The sequence below is a fragment of the Thalassophryne amazonica genome, chromosome 1, assembly GCF_902500255.1.
Source record: "Thalassophryne amazonica chromosome 1, fThaAma1.1, whole genome shotgun sequence".
Classification (NCBI taxonomy): domain Eukaryota; kingdom Metazoa; phylum Chordata; class Actinopteri; order Batrachoidiformes; family Batrachoididae; genus Thalassophryne; species Thalassophryne amazonica.
In genome coordinates this window covers 108,303,857-108,327,186 of record NC_047103.1, presented here as the reverse complement: position 1 = coordinate 108,327,186, position 23,330 = coordinate 108,303,857, and the positions used below count along the sequence as shown (strand labels likewise).

Below are 23,330 nucleotides of genomic sequence, written 5' to 3'. Positions count from 1 at the left end.
TACCATTATATTTGAAAAATACACAGAGTTGGACATATTTCTTCAGGCATTATTCTATAACTAATGTGCTCAACATTATTTCTTTCCTATTTTGAGGCAGGTTTTGACAGCTTATTTTTGTTCTTTCTAGGTGAGCTACTACCCTGCTGACCGACATTCATTAATTCTTAAATATCTTTAAATGAAAAAAGACAACTGATTACAGCATTCAGGAGGTTGATTGCTAGCAATGTTTTAATGTGACTCTGGTTATAATAAGTAGACTTTTGCTTTAAATGAAAAAACAGCAATAATTCCACTGTAAAGGATTTGTCAGTCCCAGGAGTGTGTTCATATTTAGGTGGAGAACAATGGACCAGTTGAAGCGGCAGTGAACACGGGGCCAGTGTAAAGTCCTGGTCCATCAGCAGGAACCTAGGAAGAAAATAAAACAGGTCAATATAACAAGTGTTATAAAAGTTAATGTTTTTGTAAAGCTCTGTAAAACATATGTAGCATTATAATTGTCTTAATAATTGATTGAACAATACCATGGAAGAAGAAGTGTACAACGGGCCCAGATAAGTTTGATGAGGCGTTCATCAGTACATGATGAGCAAGAAGGAAAGAACTATTTGTCTGATTGTCTATTTGATGCTATATGATGAAGCGAGACAATGTTTCATCAGTGTATGATTGATGATCTGCAATGGACTTTGAGAGTGACTGTCTTATACTATCAAATGATTTCATTGATTGGACTTTGGAACACCTTGGGACTGTGGCATGAAATAAAGATCTTAGAAACTGAAACCCGTTTCCTCTGATGTCTCATTTGTTGTCTGTGTCAGTGTTTTTAGGTAATTTTCCTAACAAGTGTAAGGGTCCGTCACAATTTCATGATAGATACAGTATAGTCAGTACAGTCATACAGTATTATGAATGCAGCCAGTCTGCTCTGTGTACACCTGACCATGTCAAAATCTCAGAAGTTAAACACAGTAGGTGCTGATTAGTACTTGGCTGGGAGACTGCTAAGAAACACCGGGAACTGCACATTTCTACTTGCAGAACTGGAGCTGCAGTATTAAGGGCATCGAGTGTGAAAGGTGTTAAATCTGCTCTGCTGTGGCAAACCCGAGCAACTGGGGTGGCCAAAAAACTCAAACTATAAACTATTACACACAATTTAAAATAATATTAAAGTGCTATTGTTGTTTTATTTGGTTGCCCCCATCTGTACAGGGTCTTCACAGCTGACCCAGTACAGGTCCACATCAAAATTTCACACAATTTTTACACTGGATGCTCTTCCTGACCCAATTTAATTTCTACCCAGAATAACACACACAGCCCCTGGTCTTCATTTGTGAACTCCCACCAAGTACTAACCAGGATCCACTCTGCTTTGCTTCTACAATCTGACAGGATCAGATGTACATAGAGCAGACAGCTATTACATTAAAGAACTCTTAAAGATGTGAAATTAAATATGCATGTTGAACAATAAATAAATAAAATGATATAGCTGAATTGAGGGTTGCTGAATTGAGGGTTGCTGGTGCAACCCTCAATTCAACTCAGGAATTCTCACAGGACATGCTGGACTCTGAAACATGATGCCCACCTCTTCCACCATTCGGAAGATTCAGATGGCTTTCGGTGGCTTTTCAGTCGTGTGACTATCCGAGAAATTGTGGAAGAGCTGGGCGTGTCACATCATGTCCTGTGAGACTTCAACACGGTGGCGCTTTTGCTCCGCCATCAGCTTCATGCCGAAGCCATCGGCATGAATTTCACTGCAACTCTTTTCATGGCCAAATCTTCTGTCACAGTGGAATGTGCTGAAAAAGTGCTGATGTCCACCATTTCCGCAATTTCTCGGATAGTCACACGACGGTCCCGCATCACCACAGCGTTCACTTTGGAAATGATCTGGTCATTTCAGCATGTTGATGGCCGACCGGAGTGTGGCTTGCTCTCCACCGTTGTGCAGACGTCTTTAAACTGGTTGTACCGCTCCTTAATCTGTGTGATGCCCATAGCATCGTCACCGAAAGCCGTCTGAATAATCCGAATGGTTTCCACCTGGCTGTCGCCCAGTTTCTGGCAAAATTTGATGCAGTCGTGCTGCTCCAGTCGTTCCGCCATTTTCCTTGCAAAGAAAAAACGATGAGAGACTACACCGATCCTCACACAAAGGCTGCTTACCAGAAAATGACGCAATCGGCAGGCGTGAAAAAATTCACGCATGCGCACGAAGGTTCAAGGTTGGCTCATGCAAGCACACGTGATTCAAATCCATATGGTTTTTGCAAAAAATAAAAAGGTCGGATACTTTTCTAACAGACCTCGTATATATATATATATATATATATATATATATATATATATATACACGAGGTCTCCAGCCATGACACACAAGGCAGCGGACATATGAATTAACACAGACATGTGATGAGAAGGGTGTGCACAACACTGACATGCACCTGACCCACAACACCAAAAAGAAACCTAGAGAAACCCCTAAATTCCCGGAACAGAATCGACAGAGACTAACAGGGCACGCCCACAACAAATTGTACAGTTTATCCAGCTTGGATTGAACTTTCCTTTGGCAGCTCTGTTACATTGGCTGTACTTCTGATCCTCTCACTTCTTATTGAACCAAACTCACTACATTCAGTATTCTTTCTAACTCACTCAATCATCTTCAACCGCTTATCCGGGATGGGTCGCAGGGATTCAGCATGCTCATATAAGGCATATTCCATTTCTTCTCCTCCACTCTTTTCCCTGCCAATGTCTCACCCCATGCATTCATGCCAATATCAGATGAAACTAAAACTTACAATTAGACATTTTTTTTCCTTCATCTTAAGGAAGAAACAGCAAACCGACTCAACTATGTGCAGTTGTATGTAAAGGTTTGGGCACCCCTGATGATTTCCATGATTTTCGTTTATAAATCATTGGTTGTTTGGATCAGCAATTTCAGTTTGAGAAGTGAAATGAAGTTAAATGAAGGTGTATAAATTTGGGCACCCCAACAGAAAAAAAATATATCAATATTTAGTAGATCCTCCTTTTGCAGAAATAACAGCCTCTAAATGCTTCCTATAGTTTCCAAAGAGAGTCTGGCTTTTGGTTGAAAGTATTTTGGACCATTCTTCGTTACAAAATATCTCAGGTTTGTTGGTTTCTGAGCATAGACAGCCTGCTTAAAATCACACCACATATTTTCAATAATATTCAGGTCTTGGGACTGAGATGGCCATTCCAGAATGTTGTACTTGTTCCTCTGCATGAATGATCAAACTTTTGCATACAACTGCACATAGAGATAATTGTAAAAACAAATTAAAAAAGAGCAATCAGAGATTTCTGCCGTTTGCCAATTCAGATCACCTCCAAAATTCAGTGGAGTCTTCCATGCCCTAATATCTATTTGTGGTGTAAATCTGTTGATAATCCTTGAAGTAGTTTTAACATAATCCTTCAAAGCCTATACAAAGTGAAATCTTGATCGAGAATCCGGATCCGAATCCGGACCACCTCCAAAATCTAATGGAGTCTTTCATGGTCTAATATCTATCATCAAAATCCAAGAAGTAGTTTTGACATAATCCTGCTAATATACAGACAGACAAATAAATAAATAAACACTGATAATTTTATTACGTGCTTGGCGGACGTTATGAGCACAAAATTTAAAAAGTAAAAAAAAACAATTTATTTCCTGCTATAATTTATTTACAGCAGGTTGAATATGTTAGTTTAAATGAGTCAACACCCCCGAGTCACACTAACTGTCAGAATGCTCGTAGCACGGGCCGAGGGGGAGGATTAGCAGCAATCTTTCACTCCAGCTTATTAATTAATCAAAAACCCAGACAGAGCTTTAATTCATTTGAAAGCTTGACTCTTAGTCTTGTCCATCCAAACTGGAAGTCCCAAAAAACAGTTTTATTTGTTGTTATCTATCGTCCACCTGGTCGTTACTGTGAGTTTCTCTGTGAATTTTCAGACCTTTTGTCTGACTTAGTGCTTAGCTCAGATAAGATAATTATAGTGGGTGATTTTAACATCCACATAGATGCTGAGAATGACAGCCTCAACACTGCATTTAATCTATTATTAGACTCAACTGGCTTCGCTCAAAATGTAAATGAGTCCACCCACCACTTTAACCATACTTTAGATCTTGTTCTGACTTATGGTATGGAAATTGAAGAATTAACAGTATTCCCTGAAAACCCCCTTCTGTCTGATCATTTCTTAATAACATTTACATTTACTTTAATGGACTACCCAGCAGTGGGGAATATGTTTCATTACAGTAGAAGTCTTTCGGAAAGCGCTGTAAATAGGTTTAAGGATATGATTCCTTCTTTGTTATGTTCTCCAATTTAGCCAAGTTGCAGCACAGCATGTCTTTTTCCTGATTCTCTCCCCTCAGCCCCAACCAGTCCCAGCAGAAGACTGCCCCTCCCTGAGCCTGGTTCTGCTGGAGGTTTCTTCCTGTTAAAAGGGAGTTTTTCCTTCCCACTGTCGCCAAGTGCTTGCTCACAGGGGGTCGTTTTGACCGTTGGGGTTTTTCTGTAATTATTGTATGGCTTTTGCCTTACAATATAAAGCGCCTTGGGGCAACTGTTTGTTGTGATTTGGCACTATATAAATAACATTGATTTGATTTATGTAATAAATAATAAAGGGAGATAAAAACCCATCCATCCTGGTTCATAAAATAGTATACAAATAATAAATGTTTATGAGTTCAATGGTATGAATATTTCATAAGGTGAAAGCTGGAATGTTCTGCTGGAATAGTACGCTCCAGCTTTCACCGAATTAAATATTCATACCACTGAAAGAATAAAAACATTATTTGTTTTATATAACGGCTAAAATAGATCCTTGCCATTTGATATTTTATTCATTAATAAACAACAGAAAAGAGACTTACATTTTCATGTTCATCACTGGTCCTTTGACATCAACAGTCCAACACAAACTTTAAATAGGAGTCCAAAATTGTTCTCAGTGAACTTGGAAAAACAGTTAGATAGTTCCAAAATAATTCTGAAGATGTAGTCTGTGATGTCATGCACTGACTTCATGCACTTCCCAAAAAAAAGGCTTTGTGTACTTCCCCAGTCCAGCAAAAAATCATGTCAGAAATTAGCCCAGCTTTTCATCTCAACAGCTCTTCATGCCTCCAGATGGCTTACAGCATAGCAAATTTGTTATTTGTGTGTGTGTTACAAGAAATAGCACCATCAATTAGTTCCTTCAAATCATCGTCCATCAGCAAAACAAAGTTCGCCATGTTTAGCTAAACGCCACCCCCACTACTGGGTGGTGGTTTCAGCATGCAATGGTACACAACATATGGAACCAAATTTGCACTGTAAATGGAATCAAATTGCACTCCAGGGTTCTCCCCAGAAATTTTTAGTATAGCGGTGCTGTTGGCAATTATCGCCCGAGGCAATGCGTTGTGAGTCATGTTCACTGGTTTTAGATGCATTGAAAGCAAGAATAATAGACAAAAAAAATTACACTTATGTTATAATATCAAAGTTCTTTTTTGTATTTTTCTGTCTAAGTTAAGAAAATAACACTGAAAAGTTTAAAAACGCATTAGTATTTGATGGACATAGCATTTGCTCTCTTCTTTAAAAATGACACAATGTACCTTTAATCCAGTCAGACAGGCAGAGTTTTTGTCATGCTGATAATTTAGCTTTTTTTCAACATTTTTGAGTGGGATTGCATACTTATTAAAAAAACAATGTAACCCCCAATTGTCTTGTTTGAACAAGAGCTAAATCTGGACTGATATGACTGTTAAATCAGAATCGATTTTATTGCCAAGTAAGTTCTCACATACAAGTAATTTGATCTGGTGTCATTGGTGCATAAAAAAAACAATAAAAAGTAAAGGAGTAAATCTGTTCTTTTAATGATGAAATTCTGGAAGAAAAACTTTCTGAATCAGTTTTTCACACTTTACTGACTACGTTTACATGCAGCCAATAACCCTTTCATAACCCTTTCATAACCGGAATATTAGGAATAACCCGGTTGCGCACGGCCATGTAAACACCCGCAAAAACCCGAATATGCACATATTCTGATTTTTAAAAACTCGAATATGACCCCTGGGTTACTCTTTTTCTAACACGAATATCAGGTCATATAAACGTGCATCAGACTATCCCCATAGAAAGGAACATTATTTTGTGTTCTGCGCATGTCCTATCCGCAAGGAATCTTGGTCTTTTGAGTACGGCAACTACTTGTATGCGGTGCGCGCAACCCACCGGACACCACAGAAGCAGAGGTAAACAAGCTTGGGGAAATCCAGACACGGCAGCACTGCACCACACTTTTGGAGCGAGGAAGAAACCGAGTACTTCATTAGTATCGTGAAAGACATGAATATAATGATAGCGACATTTACAAGAAGGTGGCCAAAAAGTTACGCGAAGCAGGATTTGCATGAACGCCAGACCAAATCAAGCACCGGTGGAAGATGTGCGTCGCAGTTTAGATGGGGATATTCCAAATGATACCAATGATCATGTATACAGGAGTAACTCTGTCTGCTTAAGCATGTAAACGGGTTATTCCTAATGATTCAGAAACCGGAATATTGACTTTATCCCGAATATTAACAGCATGTAAACGTAGCCAATGTTTCACTGAAGCTGTGTGGTGAAGATGATCATTGATTAAAATTGCTTCTCTGCTTTTTTACAGCGTGTAGCGTCTGCTGTTCACACTTTGTCCTCCTCTCCTCTCCCTCTCTCTGTCTCTCTGTCTCTGTCTCTGTCTCTGTCTCTCTCTCTCTCTCTCTCTCTCTCTCTCTCTCTCTCTCTCTTTCTGTGAGGGAATAAGACATTCTTCACTCTCACACTATATTTGAGCAAACTTTGGAAACATGAAGGCTTTCAACTGTAAAATAAAGCCTATAAATGAATTTCTGGCGCTATTGAGTTGTTTTTTCAATGTGTGCGCTCTCTCTCTCTCTCTGAGCTGCAGCACTGTTCTGCTCGGCCCTCTGCCGGTGGTGGAGGGGCGAGCCGGCAGTTCAGCATAAACAGCCTGGCTGGAAAACTACCTGAGAGCAGAGAACAATATAACGGCGCTGTGAAAACACTATGATGGCACGGCGCTGTTGTTCCATTGTCTGGGGAGAACCCTGCACGCTAAATGCAACACAGCACAAACAGGATGAATAATCCATGTCATGTGACATATGAAGCACCAATCAAATGACAGCTGTTATATAAAGTGCATATATACATAGTATCATCTAATAGAGATCAATCAATCATTATAAGAATACTCAAGGTACTCTCAGGCTGGCAAGGTTTGGAAGGTTGCAAGTGAATCTCACCTCCAGCATGGCCGCAGGAGCGTTTCATAGCACAGGGCAGACAGAAGCGAGGGATCACAACCTGTGGTGAAAAGCCTCTCACCTGGCTGCTGTGTGCTGCAAACAACCACGGCAAAAATAAATCCCATGTGATAATACAACTCTGTACATCAAAGTGTACAGAGTTGCGCTGTGCTGCTGAAGTGAGCAAAAACACAATAAAGTCAAGTTCACTGGAAAGCCTACATCTGAGAAATCCTGTGTGCATGGGAAAGCTTGGCCCACTGCCTGTACGCAGCAAAGTTTTAGGAGCAAACAGTGTCCAGTGGCTGACAACAGCACGCATCTGTGCATGCGTAGTGACTCATTCACACACTGACTGAGCAATCATGTCATCATTTCAGCACCTGTTTTATGCACGCAGACACACGTGAGGTCAGTAGCGCTTGGGAAGCAGAGGATGAGCGACGATGTGATTGCATGGGAGTGAGTGAGTGACACATATGGCCTGAATCCAGTCCATACGCTGGCTGTCCTCCAATGTCAAGCACGGCAGGGACTGTGCAAGGGGGGACACAGTGCTCCCTCCCATGCCGGTCCTATGTTTGTCATCCAGATGTTTGGACATCGGGCAGTCTTCAGCGCCTTTTATGGCCGTCTGACAACAGTCTTTGTTGTCTAACTGTTGTCTAAATACACTGTGGATCCGATTGTGCAGGTTTGGATGAGGCAGTCTGTACAGGATCCACTCACATTCTACACGCCTCTTTCCCTCCCAACTGCGTCTAGATTATGGCCATTTTTGCCATGTCGGCCTGGTTCCCACACATTCTTGCTATTTGACTTCACCATGGAACATCAAGTCATGATATCTGTTTGATAGTCAATTAGGTTCAAACTTCATATGTGTGATGACTTGTTGGGCCCCGAACAGAAACTGTGCTGTCCCGGGGAGGTGGTGGTGCGGGGACACGAGGGCCTGTCCATGACTGCTTAAAGTCCTAGTTTATATAACGGCTGGAGGCTGTTGGCAGGAAGTTGGAAAGAAAAGCTGGATTCATTTCTGATGTGACATTTTTTTTTCGCTGCACTGACGACGTACACAGTCGACCGACCCGGTTGCGTGTGTGCACACTCGGGGGGGCAACAACACGATAATTTCATTGAGCTAACTGACGCTGCACACACACACACACACACACACACACACACACACACACACACACACACACACACACACACACACACACACACACACACACACACACACACACAAATCCACTCCACTGTAAGTCGTCTGGATGCATGAAGAGCTGTTCACATGAAAAGCTGATGTGATTTGCTCTGCTCCCCTCCACAGCATGTCTTTTTCCTGGTTCTCTCCCTCAGCCCCAACCAGTCCCAGCAGAAGACTGCCCCTCCCTGAGCCTGGTTCTGCTGGAGGTTTCTTCCTGTTAAAAGGGAGTTTTTCCTTCCCACTGTCGCCAAGTGCTTGCTCACAGGGGGTCGTTTTGACCGTTGATGTTTTTCCATAATTATTGTATGGCTTTGCCTTACAATATAAAGCGCCTTGGGGCAACTGTTTGTTGTGATTTGGCGCTATATAAATAAAATTGATTTGATTTTATTTGATTTTTGGCTGGACTGAGGAACTACACAGTCTTTTTTTATGGAAGTGCAAAGTCAGTGCACAGCATCACTGGGCTACACGTCACAATTTGGACTTCACCAGCAGTGGAACACCAAAATGTAAGTCCCTTTTCTGTTGTTTATAAATTAATAAAATATCAAATGACAAGGATCTATTTTAGCCTTTATATAAAACAAATAATGAATGTTTGTACATTCTTTCAATGGAACGAATATTTAATTCAGTGTAAGCTGGAACATACCATTCAACGAAGCAAAGCCAAGTTGAATGGTATGTTCCAGCTTTCAAATCATGAAATATTCATACAATTTAACTCATAAACATTCATTATTTGTATCTACATACATAAATCTGTCTGTCTGTCTGTCCGGGATAAACTCCCAAACTATAATATGTAGCCCTAAAAACTATATATATTTTGAATACTCGTGACATGGGGAACAAACTGATACCATTTTTTTTACCCCCAAAATAGCCTTTTATGTAAGAAATAGCCTTTTATGTAAGACCATACAGTGTTGTACCATGTGGTTTCTCAACTGTTAAGCACCTGACTGTCCTGTACTACCCAGTTTACCTTCCTTTCTGAATACATTCAACCAAAGAAGTTATTAGATTCAACATAACATTATATTGTATCTGTAAAATATAACTGCTTTGGTGTACAACCCAGTACAGTTTGAAGATTTGCTGTCTGAAAACTTTGTATTTTCACCATTTATGACAAGACAGAAAAAGCTGGCAAGATACATAAAGGTTAAAGGTAAGACATCTTTTACTTCCTAAAGACACAATTAAGGGCAACCAATAATTTAATGCGTTGTGATGTACTGGATTTTTTTTTTTTTGAGATTCTGTCTCTCACAGTTGAAGTGTACTTACGATAAAAATTACAGACCTCTCCATTCCTTATAGGTGGGAAAACCTGCAAAACTGACAGGGGATCAAATACTTATTTTCCCCACTGTGTGTGTGTGTGTATATATATATATATATATATATATATATATATATATATATATATATATATATATATACACGAGGTCTGTGAGAAAAGTATCCGACCTTTTTATTTTTTTCAAAAACCATATGGATTTGAATCACGTGTGATTGCATCAGCCAAGCTTGAACCTTCGTGCGCATGCGTGAGTTTTTTCACGCCTGTCGGTTGCGTCATTCGCCTGTGAGCAGGCTTTGTGTGAGCACTGGTCCACCCCTCTTGTCGTTTTTTTATTGTGAATAAATCTCTGAACGATTTGGAGCTTTGCTGCATCAATTTTTTTCCAGAAACTGTGAGAGACCTCCAGGTGGACACCGTTCGGAAAATTAATATGGTTTTCAGGGACGATTTTGTGGGGATTACACAGATTAAGGAGTGTTACTGCCGCTTTAAGGACGGCCCACAGCGTCTGAGAGCGCGCCGCGCTCCAAGCGCCGTTCGACAAGCTCACACCCCGCTGAAACAACCAGATCATTTCCAACGTGAAGGCTTTGTTGATCCGGGACGTCGTCTGACTTTCACAAAAAGGCAGAAGGCGCACTTCAGCACTTTTTCGGCACATTCCACTGTTACAGGAGTTTTTTTCATGGAAAGAAAAGCGGAGGGACGCGCCACGGAGCTGTTCATTACGCGGCACAAAACCACCTCCGTGTTGGTCTCTCAGGACCTGAATGGATGGTGGATCCATCCATTCAGGTGGATCCACCATCTTTTGGATCCACCAAATCAGCAATTTGGTGGATCCAAATTGCTGATTTGGATCCACCAAAAGATGGATCCAATTTCACCTGCTGAAATTGCTGATTTCAGCAGGTGAAATCAGCAATTTCACCTGCTCCGAGAAATTGCTCCGAGAAATTTCTCGGAGCAATTTCTCATGCTCTGAGAAATTGAGCATGGGCTGGACATGCCCAAACATGTCCTGTGAGGCTTCATCACGGCGTTGCTTTGCACCATGCGGCTCCACCGCGACGCGCGGAACTCCGCTCCTCTTTCCATGACAAAAACTCCTGTAACAGTGGAATGTGCCGTTCATTTCTAAACTGGACGCTGTCTTGATCCGGTATGTCAGCTGACTAGCACAGGAATTGTGAAAAGACATGGACATCAGCACTTTTTCGACACATTGAGACAGACGTGCGAAGGAGTGCAGTAAGAGTCTGGTGTCAGCCTCTTCATGGTTTGCATTCAGTGATTCCTCTTGGTTGACTTTGCACCTTCTGCAGTGCCAAATCCCCCTCCTGTGACCAATTCCCAATGGTCTGGAAGCTGTCTGCCTTTGGTTATCATAACTTCAGAGAGAAACCTGGCCAGATCTGCCTTGTTGTCATCCAGGGCAATAAAGTTACCCCACCTCTGAGGAAGGGGAACATGAGGGCCTTCAATCAGCTGGCTCCATGTTGGCCTACTCTCAGCCTCAAATTCAACCTTTCTTCTGTAGAGCATCTAAGCTGTGTATGCTGCCCCGATCAACTTTGAGATGATATCAGCATTACAGTTCTATAAATAGAAACTTAGGCTGCTGACACTGACTGAACTTCAGTTGCCTACATATGTAGAATGTAGATTTATAATCTATTTTGGTCTAATCTGACCACATGACCTTCTCCCATGCCTCCTCTGGATCATCCAGATGGTCACTGGTGAACTTCAAACGGGCCTGGACATGTGCTGGCTTGAGCAGGGGGACCTTGCTGCCCTACAGGATTTTAAACCATGACGACGTCGTGTGTTACTAATGTAATCTTTGTGACTGTGGTCCCAGCTCTCTTCAGGTCACTGACCAGGTCCTCCTGTGTAGTTCTGGACTTTCTCAGAATCATCCTTACTCCACGAGGTGAGATCTTGCATAGAGCCCCAGTCCAAGGAAGACTGACATCTTGTGTTTCTTCCATTTTCTAATAATTACTCCAACAGTTGTTGTCTTCTAACCAAGCTGCTTGCCTGTTGTCCTGTAGCCCATCACACCCTTGTGCAGGTCTACAGGTTTGTCCCTGGTGTCCTTCGACAGCTCTTTGGTCTTGGCTATGGTGAACAGGTTGGAGTGTGACTGACTGAGTTTGTGCACAGGTGTCTTTTATACAGGTAACCAGTTAAACAGGTGCAATTAATACAGGTAAAGAGTGCAGAATAGGAGGACCTCTTAAAGACAAACCAACAGGTCTGTGAGAGCCAGAATTCTTGCTGGTTGGTAGGGGATCATATACTTATTTCATGTAATAAAATGCTAATTAATTATTTAAAAATCATACAATGTGATTTTCTGATTTTTTTTTAGATTATGTCTCTCACAGTTACCTACGATAAAAATTATAGACCTCTCCATTCTTTGTAGGTGGGAAAACTTGCAAAAGCAACAGTGGATCAAATGATCAAATACTTATCCACCTCACTGTAATTGTATCTTAGGGTTAAACTATGATGAGTTTGTGTTAGTGAGAGACCTAAACCTTGATTGGTTGTCTTCAGTCTCAGATAGCCTAAAATCTGTCTGTGACTCACTGAATGTAATTCAGTTAAAAGACAGTCCAACTCAGCCAAATATTAAACATCCCTCTAGATGATCACTCCTTTCATAATGACAAATGCTCCCCACAAGTATTCTGATACTTGGGTTGTTGCAGTGGTGGCAATGCCAAACTCCCCAAAACTAAACCAAGCATTTTATTTAAAAGAGATTTTAAACATTTTTATGAGCAGGCTTTCTTTTATGATCTGTCTATTTTTGTGTGGAACCAAATATCTCTTTGTTGATGTTGAGTTGGCCTGGCAATCATTTTTTTTATGATGAATGGAGCATGCTCCATTTTAATTTAACCTTTATTTAACCATGTTAGTTCCATTCAGATCGAGATCTCTTTTGCAAGGGAGACCTGGACAAAGTGGATCGGGTAGGCATTCTGCTTGCTGGTCGCCACCACTTGGGCCTGTCCTTGGTGAGAGCTTCCCATGATTCGACTTGGATGTCTCCAGCCTTGAGGTTGTGTTTCAGGCAGTCTTTGTACCGCAGCTTGGGTCTGCCTACTCCTCTCTTCAGTCCATCATATTTTCCATAGAAGACAACCTTCGGAAGGCGGTGATCATCCATATGCAACACATGGCCAGCCCAGCACAGTTAGCACTGGGCAAGGACGGCTTCGACGCTGGGTATGTTGACATGTCTCCGTATTTCAACATCAGGGATGTTGTCCTTCCAGTGTATTTTCATGAGGTGCCTCAGTTGTTACATCTGGGCTCACTGGAGTTGTCGAATATGACAGCAGTAGAGGATGTAAGTCTCCACTGAGTAAAGCAGACAGGAGAGAACCACAGCTCTGTACACACTACACTTGGTTCACATGTGAATTTCTGGCCTCTTCCACACTTTGCTTTGTAGTTTGCCATACACTGTGGCTGTGGAGCTGATCCTTCTTTTGACCTCTTTGTCAAGGCTGTTGCTTGACAATGTGCTACCTAGGTATGTGAAGTGCTGGACCGTTCCAAGTCTTGTGCCATTTAAGAGGATGACAGGGTCCGGTACGGTCAACTTTGGAGAGGGCTGGAACCTCACCTCTGTTTTCCTCATGTTGATGGTGAGACCTACGTCAGTTGCTGCAACATTGAAGGTGTTGCGAGGGCACTGCAATTCACCAGGTGAGTGCACCACCATGGCTGAGTCATGGGCATACAGTGGTTCCAAGGCCATCCAAGTATTCCATGAGGCACTGTCGCTACCTACCCGTGCATTGAAGTAATGGTGATTAAGGTATTACTCCACAACACTCCCCATAACTCAGATAAAGGGGCATGGGTCCAATTGGCCATGGCAGTTGGTCAGACTATAGCCCTGGCACACATTTGGTGGGCGTGCAGATGTGATAAATTACATGCTTCCTTACCCAAAGGATGGAAAAGTATTTGTGCACGTGTTGTTTTGGTACAGCCTTTTTCATACACTGAAATACCTGGTACTAACACCCAGCACCCTGTCCCTATGAGTCCATCACAGGACCAGTAGGGACACAGGGTCGACCAGGGAGGCAGTTGATGAAATCGGAACAAGTATCTGATTCGATTCCATAGGTATCCCTAGGGGGTGCCAGATATATAAAAGGCCAGAGACCAAATTGCAGCAGGATTTGAATCTTCTATTTACTGGTGGTGTATTATAAACAAAAATGTAGTTTGGATCAATTACATGCATTACAATCAGATGTATCAGGCAAATCTCACTTGCAAAGCTGTGTTGTTGCTTCAAGAAGAAGTGCACACCAATACAAAAATGACTAAACAACTGGCTATAGCTGTGGATATGTTGTTGGCTGAATCAGGAGGTCTAAGCAAAATGTTTGGAGATGAATGTTGCACCTTTATCCCTAATAATCGTGGCCTGGACTGACGGTTAGACGAAGTTTTGCCTCAAATGAAAGCCCACTCTGACCTTATGCAGGATAATGCCAGAGTAGACAACTCCTTGTCAAAATGGTTAGAAAACTGGTTTGGGAAGTAGAAGAATTTCTCCCTGTCATTGATGGTATCCATAGCTGTGGCTGCCGCCATTCTGTGTGCATGCGCTGTGTGTCAGGTACATTAAAACGATGCTTGCATCTCAGCTACAAATGCTCCACTTGGCTTGGCTGCAACACTTTGTGGTCTCTCAAGACATGTTGATGAGTTCTGATGATGAGGAGGAGAGATTGTAATTGTTTTTGTTTTCTTTCCAGCCATTTTCCAGTCAAGATGCCCAGCATGCACTTTTATTATTATTATTATTATTATTATGTTTTATCACTAGCATTATTTGACAGTTTGTCTTCTCATCCTACATTATGAAATATAATACATAATTTAGCTAAGCAATAGATACAGATTATGTCTGGCCAAGGAATGGGGCTAGGAGTCCTGGTCGTCCCTGTTATCCTCTACAGTGAAGATGAGCCCTAGACACCCACACCAGGCCAACTGTGTGAGGACCTGGGTGTTTACAGACCGTATTTTAGCAGTATTTAGCTTTGTTTTCCCATTAGTATAGCATTACACCATGTGGGAGTTTTGTGCACATTCACTGCCAAAGCCTCAGGTGTTGAGAGGAGGGTCAGGCCTATGTGAGAGTTTTCTCCTCAGTTCATTTTCCATCTCTGTAACCCTCCGGACGTTTTCGCTCACATGCTAAGGCAAGGAATGACAGGTAAATTAGTCTCCTTCACAGATTGGTTGGTTTATTTATTTGTACAAACCAACACAGATTACTACAGTGTGTGTTGGTTTTTACAAATAAATGTGTATTTGTAAATATGTCATCTGTAGCGCATGGCCTTGATTCGCCCTAATTAAATAAATACATTAATGCTGTCTCAACAAAAACCTGAGTTTTGAACTGCAGACAAAAGACAAAAGTGTTTTTCGTCTCAGTTGAGAAATTCCTAAGTCATCTGGAGATCTTCAGATAAGCTTGGAGACATCCCCATGGGCCAACACTGGGATTCATAGCAAAACAAAACTGTAATTCAAAGTTCTTCAAAGGGAGGCCCTTGCCTTTTTATCAGTGAATTTGTGGTCATCATGAATTACATGACATTATAATGGCTTCACATCAGAATCTGAGTTTCTCCAGACCAGGAGAACCCAAATTTTATGACCCCACGCCAAGGCCAGACCATCTCAAGACTGCAAGACGATATCCCTTCCACAACACAGGGTCATAAAACTTTGTCTTGACAAGCAGCTATTATATTTAGGTTTAAGTGAAGAAATACATTCTTTTAAAATAAAAGAATTGCATCAGTATTTCTTTTATTCATATCTAAAAAATGTCTAATGGTGTTTGTATTGATCAATCAAACAAAATGCTTTGCATATAATCATTCCATTTTATTGACATGTGTTCCTGTAACTGACGTGGGTTTAAATGTGATCTTTCTGTTTTATCAATATGTTGATGGTGAAATATTCCGTTATCCAAAGGATGTGTTTAAGTGACGATTAATAATGTGTATCCATTTGAGTGTCTTAGAACAGTATTATACCAAAATATACCAAACACCTTTCGCCTTTGGGTTCAGGCAGCTGACGATGGAGCTGATTTCAAACCTGACTGCAAGCAGCCATCCTGTCAGTAAAGCCAGCCAACCCAAGCCTTTTTGGATCACTTGGGGAGACCACTGAGTTAACCCCTGACCCACGTGAGCTCACGCTGCAGAGCCTACATCAATCACGGATGGATGGGCCGTCCGAACCACCTTGTCAACGGACCAGCTAAGTGACCCAGTTAAAGGTTCCAGAAAAAGGGTTTGTTGTTAATGGATACAAAGTGGCTCTTCCTTATTATTGTTCTTCCTTTTTTAAACATATTCATATGTTTAATATTTTTCTTAATAATCTGCTTCAAATTTCATCTCTAAATTCTAATCAGATTCATTCACTTAAAATCTTTAAGCTTTATCTCTCTCTCTTTCAATGTCTCATGAGTTAGTAAGAAAACTGTTTCCATGAATGAACTTATTTAATCACTGTCCACAAAAATGCCAGTAAACTGTTCATTTCTATATACTTGTAAATAAATTGTAAATATTTCTGCTGTGGTTCATTTTGTGTTCAGAAGGAAACCTGCAGTCAATCGTATTGTGAATTCATGACTTTCAGATCAGAGACTGATTTAATTAAATTGAGACTGATTAATTCAAATTGAGACTGATTAATTAATGTTTAAATTAAAGTACCTATGGTATAAAAAGGTGGTGCTCTGAATAATAATAAGTATTAAACCTTAAATTGTTAATTCATTTGGCGACTCATCAGATGGGGCCTAATCCAATCTAATTCAATTTGGGAGTTTAACTGCTTATTCTCTACAATCTTTATGGTCCACCAGTGTGAGCCGATCCTGAATATTTGTAAATTCCACTAAAAATTACATTACATTCTTTATGTTGCCCGCAGGTGATGTTTTATTTAATAATTTGGTTACATTATTTTGGTGCTCCCGTGTGGAGACTCTAATAAATAAATAAAATAACATTACACATCTTTTTTATTTGTAAAAAAGGTATTTGCAAAACTGAAAATTCTGTTTGTGAAGTGTAATTCATGACCAACGTTGGGTGCTAATCACATTCCCATCCAGTAGGTCCAGTGTTCTATGCATTTTGATGGTGTGTGTGTGTGTGTGTGTGTGTGTGTGTGTGTGTGAGTGCGAGAAAGAGGCTCATTTGAATTCCCCATAATTCTTTTAGGCGCATGTGTCTGTTAAAGCTCAAACCTTCAGAATTAGTGCATTACTTTAAAAGATATGTGCAATATTTTCACTTTGTACAAATGTCAGAGTTACCATTACTGTCGATAAACTGTCCAGAATTAGTTGTTTATAAGTAAAACCATGAGTGAAAAGGACATTGATTTTCATGTCTCCTGAAAAGCGCACTGTCTGTCTCATTGCATATGGAAAGTAAATGACACTTTTTTGTGGCAACAGCAACCAGCAGCTGGCCTGCTCTCTTCTGCTGGGGGAGGACTGAGCTCACAGCAGTCTGACTATTGCAAAACACGCAACAGATACAGGCTAAGATGTATGATTTTGACTGTTAAGTTTTACTCACTATGCCAGCAAAAAATTGTTAGCGGGCTGAAAGTTAGTGGAAACTAAGTGGTCTGCTGAATATTTTCAAAATTAGCTGAAAAGCTAATCTGTTAACAAAAAAGTCAGCTTTGCTAATTAGTGGTTAGCGGAACTGTGCCCACCACCACTGCAGAGTACCACGATCTTGCTGAGGTATTCAGTAAGGATCGCGCTCTGTCACTCCCTCCTCACCATCCTTATGATTGTGCCATTGATTTACTTCTGGGCGCGAAGTAGCCTTTCAGATGACTCTACAACCTTTCGCACCAGGAAAGGGAATCAATGGATATCTATATCCGGGACTCCCTGTCAGCTGGGCTGATATGGTATTCATTCTCCCCGTTGGAGCAGGCTTCTTCTTCGTCGGGAAGAAAGAGGGCACCCTGCACCCCTGCATTGATTTTCAAGGACTGGATGCTATTACGGTCTGCATTCGGTACCCACTCCCCCTGCTTAATTCAGCATTCACTTTCCTGCAGGGGTCCTCAATTTTTTTTCCAAGCTCGATCTTAGGAACACTTATCATCACTGCCCTCACATCTCAGGTTCCTTTCCAGTGGTCAGCTCAGGCCGACAAGGCATTTCTCTGCCTCAAACACCAGTTTTCCACAGCCTCAGTCTTTACCCAGCTGGACCCGGACTGCCAGTTTGTGGTTGAAGTTAATGCCTTCGACTATGGCATAGGGGCGGTCCTGTCACAAAGAGTGGTTGATGATGACAGACTACATCCGTGCACCTATTGCTCCCAGCGTCTGACCCCCACAGAGGGAAACTATGATGTTGGGAATCAGGAACTCCTGGTGGTCAAGGAGGCTCTGGCAGAGTGGATGCACTGGTTGGAGGGGGCCACAGTTCCGTTCATAATTTGGACAGATCACAAAAACCTTGAGTACATCCAGACAGCCAAACATCTCAACCACTGGCAGGCCAGGTAGTCCCTGTTTTTTACACGTTTCAATTTCCAACTAACCTATAGACCTGGAAACAAGAACAGGAAGCCAGATGCTCTGTCCCGTCTATTCGACTCATTGGATCCACCTACTACTTTGACCCCATTCTGCCCCAATCCATGATCCTGGGGGCCCTCACCTGGGATGTTGGGAGAGTCACCCGGGAGGCTTTGGACCATCAACCTGACCCCAGAGGAGGAAGCCCCAGATGGCTTTTCGTACCAGCAGGAGCCAGATTGGAAGTCCTGAAATACTGTCATGTTTCCAAACTTGCCTGTCAATCAGGTATTTCTCAGACTCAAGACCTTGTTTGCTGCCGCTTCTGTGGCCCACCATCCAGGCAGACATGCATGCCTTTGCTCAAGCACGCAACACCTACGCCAGGGGCAAGACTCTCCATTGGCCTTCTGCTGGACATCTCCATCCACTGCCAACTCCTGGTCAACCCTGGATCCATGCCTGCCTGGACTTCATTACGGGATTGCCTTCATCCCAGGGTAACACAGTAGGGCCTCATGGTTGTGGATTGGTTTTCCAAGGTAGCACACTTTGTGGGTCTGCAGAAGATAAGGAGACAGCAGGCCTCTTGCTCCACCATGTGGTGCAGTTGCATGGCATCCCAGAAGATACTGTCTCTGGCCAAGGTCCCCAATTGACTTCACAGGTTTGGAGGTGCTTCTGCTAAGGTCAACCTGAACTCAGGATACCACCCACAGAGCAACAGTCAGGCAGAACGGGCTAATCAGGACCTAGAATCCACCCTGAGGTGCACCTCATCTTCTCACCCGACTGACTGGAGCATCCACCTTCCATGGATTGAGTATGCACAGAACTCCCAGATCTCCACTGCAACAGGACTCTCACCATTTAAGGCATTCTTGGGATACCAGCCCCTGTTGTTCCTGGCCCAAGAATCAGACACTGCTGTTCTGTCAGTATAACATCATCTCAAATGGTGTCTTTGGGTGTGGAAGACACCGGCCCCCGGCCCCTGACTACTAGCCTAGGCAGGAAGTGTGGGCCTCCTCCCGGGACATCCCGCTATAGTCACAATCCTCTAACCTGGCACCCCGCTAAATTGGACCTCACATGGTGGACTGGTGGTGAATCCATCAGCTGTACATCTGAGCCTGCCCCAGTCCCTCCACATCCAGCCAGTCTTCCATGTGTCCCATTTCAAGCCTGTCTGCTGAAGCCCTCTGCGCCCTCCGGCTCCTCCTCCACTTCCTACCTGGATCATTGATGGCCAACCGGCCTGGACTGGCAATAAGAATAAAAATAAAAATAACACAGCATTCCAAGAAAAACGCTTGCTACCTACAGTAAAATTTGGAGGTGGTTCCCTCATGCTGTGTGGCTGTGTGGCCAGTGCAGGTACTGGGAATCTTATTAAAGTTGAGGGTCACATGGATTCCAGTCAATATCAGCAGATTCTTGAGAACAATGTTCATGAATCGGTGACAAAGCTGAAGTTGCGCCGAGGCTGGATCTTTCATCAAGACAACGATCCTAAATCTACTAAGTCATTCATGCAGAGGAACAAGTACAACGTTCTGGAATGGCCATCTCAGTCCCCAGACCTGAATATTATTGAAAATCTGTGGTGTGACTTTAAGCAGGCTGTCCATGCTCAGAAACCAACAAACCTGACATGTTTTGTAAAGAAGAATGGTCCAAAATACCTTCAACAACAATCCAGACTCTCACTGGAAGCTATAGGAAGCATTTAGAGGCTGTTATTTCTGCAAAAGGAGGATCTACTAAATATTGATGTATTTTTTCTGTTGGGGTGCCCAAATTTATGCACCTGCCTAATTTTGTTTAAAGAATTATGGCACACTTTCTGTAAATCCTATAAACTTCATTTCACTTCTCAGATATCACTGTGTTTGTCTGCTATATGATATATTTAACTGAAATTGCTGATCCAAACAACCAATGATTTAAAAAGGAAATCATGAAAATTATCAGGGGTGCCCAAACTTTTACATACAACTCCTGTCTATGTATTTGTCCTGATGTTATTGTCTGTAACTCTTGCAGCCTTATACGTACATCTGCCTATAGATTTCTCCACCTCCATAACTAAAAAAAAACAACACAATAAAAAAAAGTGTGCATGTATTTGCTTACCTCTCCCAGGGCCTGCAGCGCAACAGTAGCAGCCATGGCCTTTGCATGTTTCTTACTGGGACTAGCTGCTTGTGGTTGGTAGTCCACACCATTCACTGTGACCTTGAAAGAAAAGGACCAATTGATTATAGATAAACAAATTTTGTGAGAATGATACACTAACTAAAAGCATGTGGACAAGACCAAATAACAGAGGCAAAATAGCACAAAGAATGAATTAAAAAACACAACGACACACACACGCAGGGGGTCAAACGGAAGACACACACTCACATCCACACACCAGAGGAGGGAAATGAGTCAACACACACACACAGGTGCACATGAAGGACATGGGGAGACACACCCACACAAGAGAACAGAAAACAATGACAAGTGAAAACCCACCAAAATAATACATAAACTGAAAAACACAGCCAAATGGGCTGATGGGCAGAACTGCATGTTTTAGTTTCCAATGTATGGTAAAAACTTACTGAACCATGATTGTTTTTGTTCCTAGTCGCAATTTTTTAAATTTTACCTCCAAATTTGGCATGGACACAGTGAATGGCCTTGCCCATAAGCCATTACCTGGGATGATCATACAGCAGCCCTAGCAAGGTACCTTTCAGCACACAAAAGGATCAAGCTCAAGGTCAAAGGTCAAGGCCACAGCAAGGTCAAACACTAAATTCAACTAAACAACTTTCCTGGTCGCATTTTTTTTTTTACTTTTTAAACCGCCTCAGCCCAGCTCAGCACAACGTGCAGAAATTAAAGTGTAATTAATCGAAGTGTATTGCTTGACAAAAAGGTTTTTAAGTGTTACACTGATTCTTAATGTGCTTATGCAGTCTGCCATATATTTGGCACCATTTGGGACTCAGCAGAGCAGATGGCACACTGGTAATTCTTGGGTACGCCATCTCAGCTTTGTTAGAAATTATACTTTCACGAAAGCACATGCAATTATTATGTGCGTCACTCTTATAGTGAAAGACAACAGTTTAGCGGATGAAGCTACAGCATGTAGAGTTATAACTATTTGTTTGGGACCATTGTTACCGCGGGTTGTGGATATCTAATTAATAGGGTTGAGCTGGATACTCATTTCAGACTAAGCATCCGGTATGGATAAAGCAGTTTTGACAAGCACAAGCATCTGAGGAAAACTTGTCAATATCTGTGCTTGTGCTAAAGGAAAATTCTCATTGGCTAACTATCTTCACACTCTGTGATTGGCCAGTCACACATAGTGCCCGCCCCACCCTACACAGACACATCTCTCTGCATGGATCTCTTTCGCTGTGCTTGGCTTGATTCTACCTCACGTTGTTCTCTCAGTACTCCTTACGTTTTTCTTCAGCTCGCCTCTTTTTCGGTTTGTGTGATTCTAAAGTTACTTGGTGAACTTGTTTTGTATCATAACACGGTGCTTTTGACAAGACAGAGTTGAAAATGGCTCGTGTCGCATCGGTCACTGCCTCCACTCTGGTTGAGTTATTTATTTATTTATTAATCATTTGTTTGCTCTTAGTTTGGCTGGTGATATAACGTCAGATGGAAAACTTTGCTCCTACTGAACGTGGTGCTTTTGAGAAGAATACAGTGAACAAGGCTGACATATTATTTCCCTGTTTGCCATCACTGGATGTTTGCATGAATCACCAAGTTCACACAATCATTAAAAAATAAACAGTCTTACAGACCACTTACACAAATACACACATATAGCTGAACACACAAAGTAGCCCATTAATATTTTTATTGTATATGGCTGCATGCAGTATCTGACACTTTCTCACTGCATTTCATAAAAATAAATTGGTCAGTTGAACAACCTCACACACACATGCACACACAGACACAGGCACCACTTAATCAATACTGTTTAACTTTGTGTGGAAAAAATGCCAAGAATGTTAGGTAGTAAAAATAAATAAATAATCACAGTTTGATCATAAAATAAAAAAAGAAAGTTGTGCTGAGTGTGACAACTCTTGTTCATGCATACTTAGTAGTTCATAATTTCCTACTACATTGAATGTCAATTCTGAGGCTGTTCTGTTATTCATTCATACACTTAAGAATATTCATAGTCTGAGTTAAAAAAAAAAAACTTGTTCTGTAAATAGTTCCTTTACAATTGTGATCAAAAACATTGATTTGAACCTCAATTTTGAGGCTGTTCTGGAAATAGTTTTCAAATAAACAACAAATATAGCAACTTCTGATCAATCCATATCAATTTCAGACTTAAAACTATGTACTGATTTAAGTCCCAGCCATTTCGGGTTAAACCACACCCATGTCCGGTTTAGGCCCTGCAGATAATTTAGATGGTTGAACAGATACAGATAGTGGTGTACTCACTCATTCCTACTAATTTAGCTTAATAATAGCAGTTACATGTCATTCAGGTTCATATGCACATCATATACAAACACTTTTACAAACATATACAAACATATCCCAAACACTTATTGAGTGTTGTTAGAAGGAAAGGTGATGTAACACCGTGGTAAACATACCACTGTCCCAGCTTTTTTGAAATGTGTTGCAGGCATCCATTTCAAAATGAGCAAATATTTGCACAAAACAATAAAGTCTATCAGTTTGAACATTAAATATCTTGTCTTTGTGGTGTATTTAACTGA

The 23,330-nt window shown here is 41.6% G+C and overlaps 1 protein-coding gene across 5 annotated transcripts in view; it reads right to left on the bottom strand.

The window, feature by feature from the left end:
- Positions 1 to 215: 215 nt before the first annotated feature.
- LOC117512923 (protein SON) overlaps positions 216 to 23,330 on the bottom strand; it is a 451,527-nt gene continuing 428,412 nt past the window's right edge. For all 5 annotated transcript variants that reach the window (XM_034173153.1, XM_034173176.1, XM_034173169.1 and 2 more), the window contains 2 exons: positions 20,692 to 20,793; positions 216 to 414 (listed from right to left, as the gene is read on the bottom strand). In XM_034173153.1, the coding sequence (XP_034029044.1) occupies positions 337 to 414; positions 20,692 to 20,793 (180 nt within the window). In that variant the 3' untranslated portion in view covers positions 216 to 336. The remainder of the gene's footprint in view (positions 415 to 20,691; positions 20,794 to 23,330) is intronic.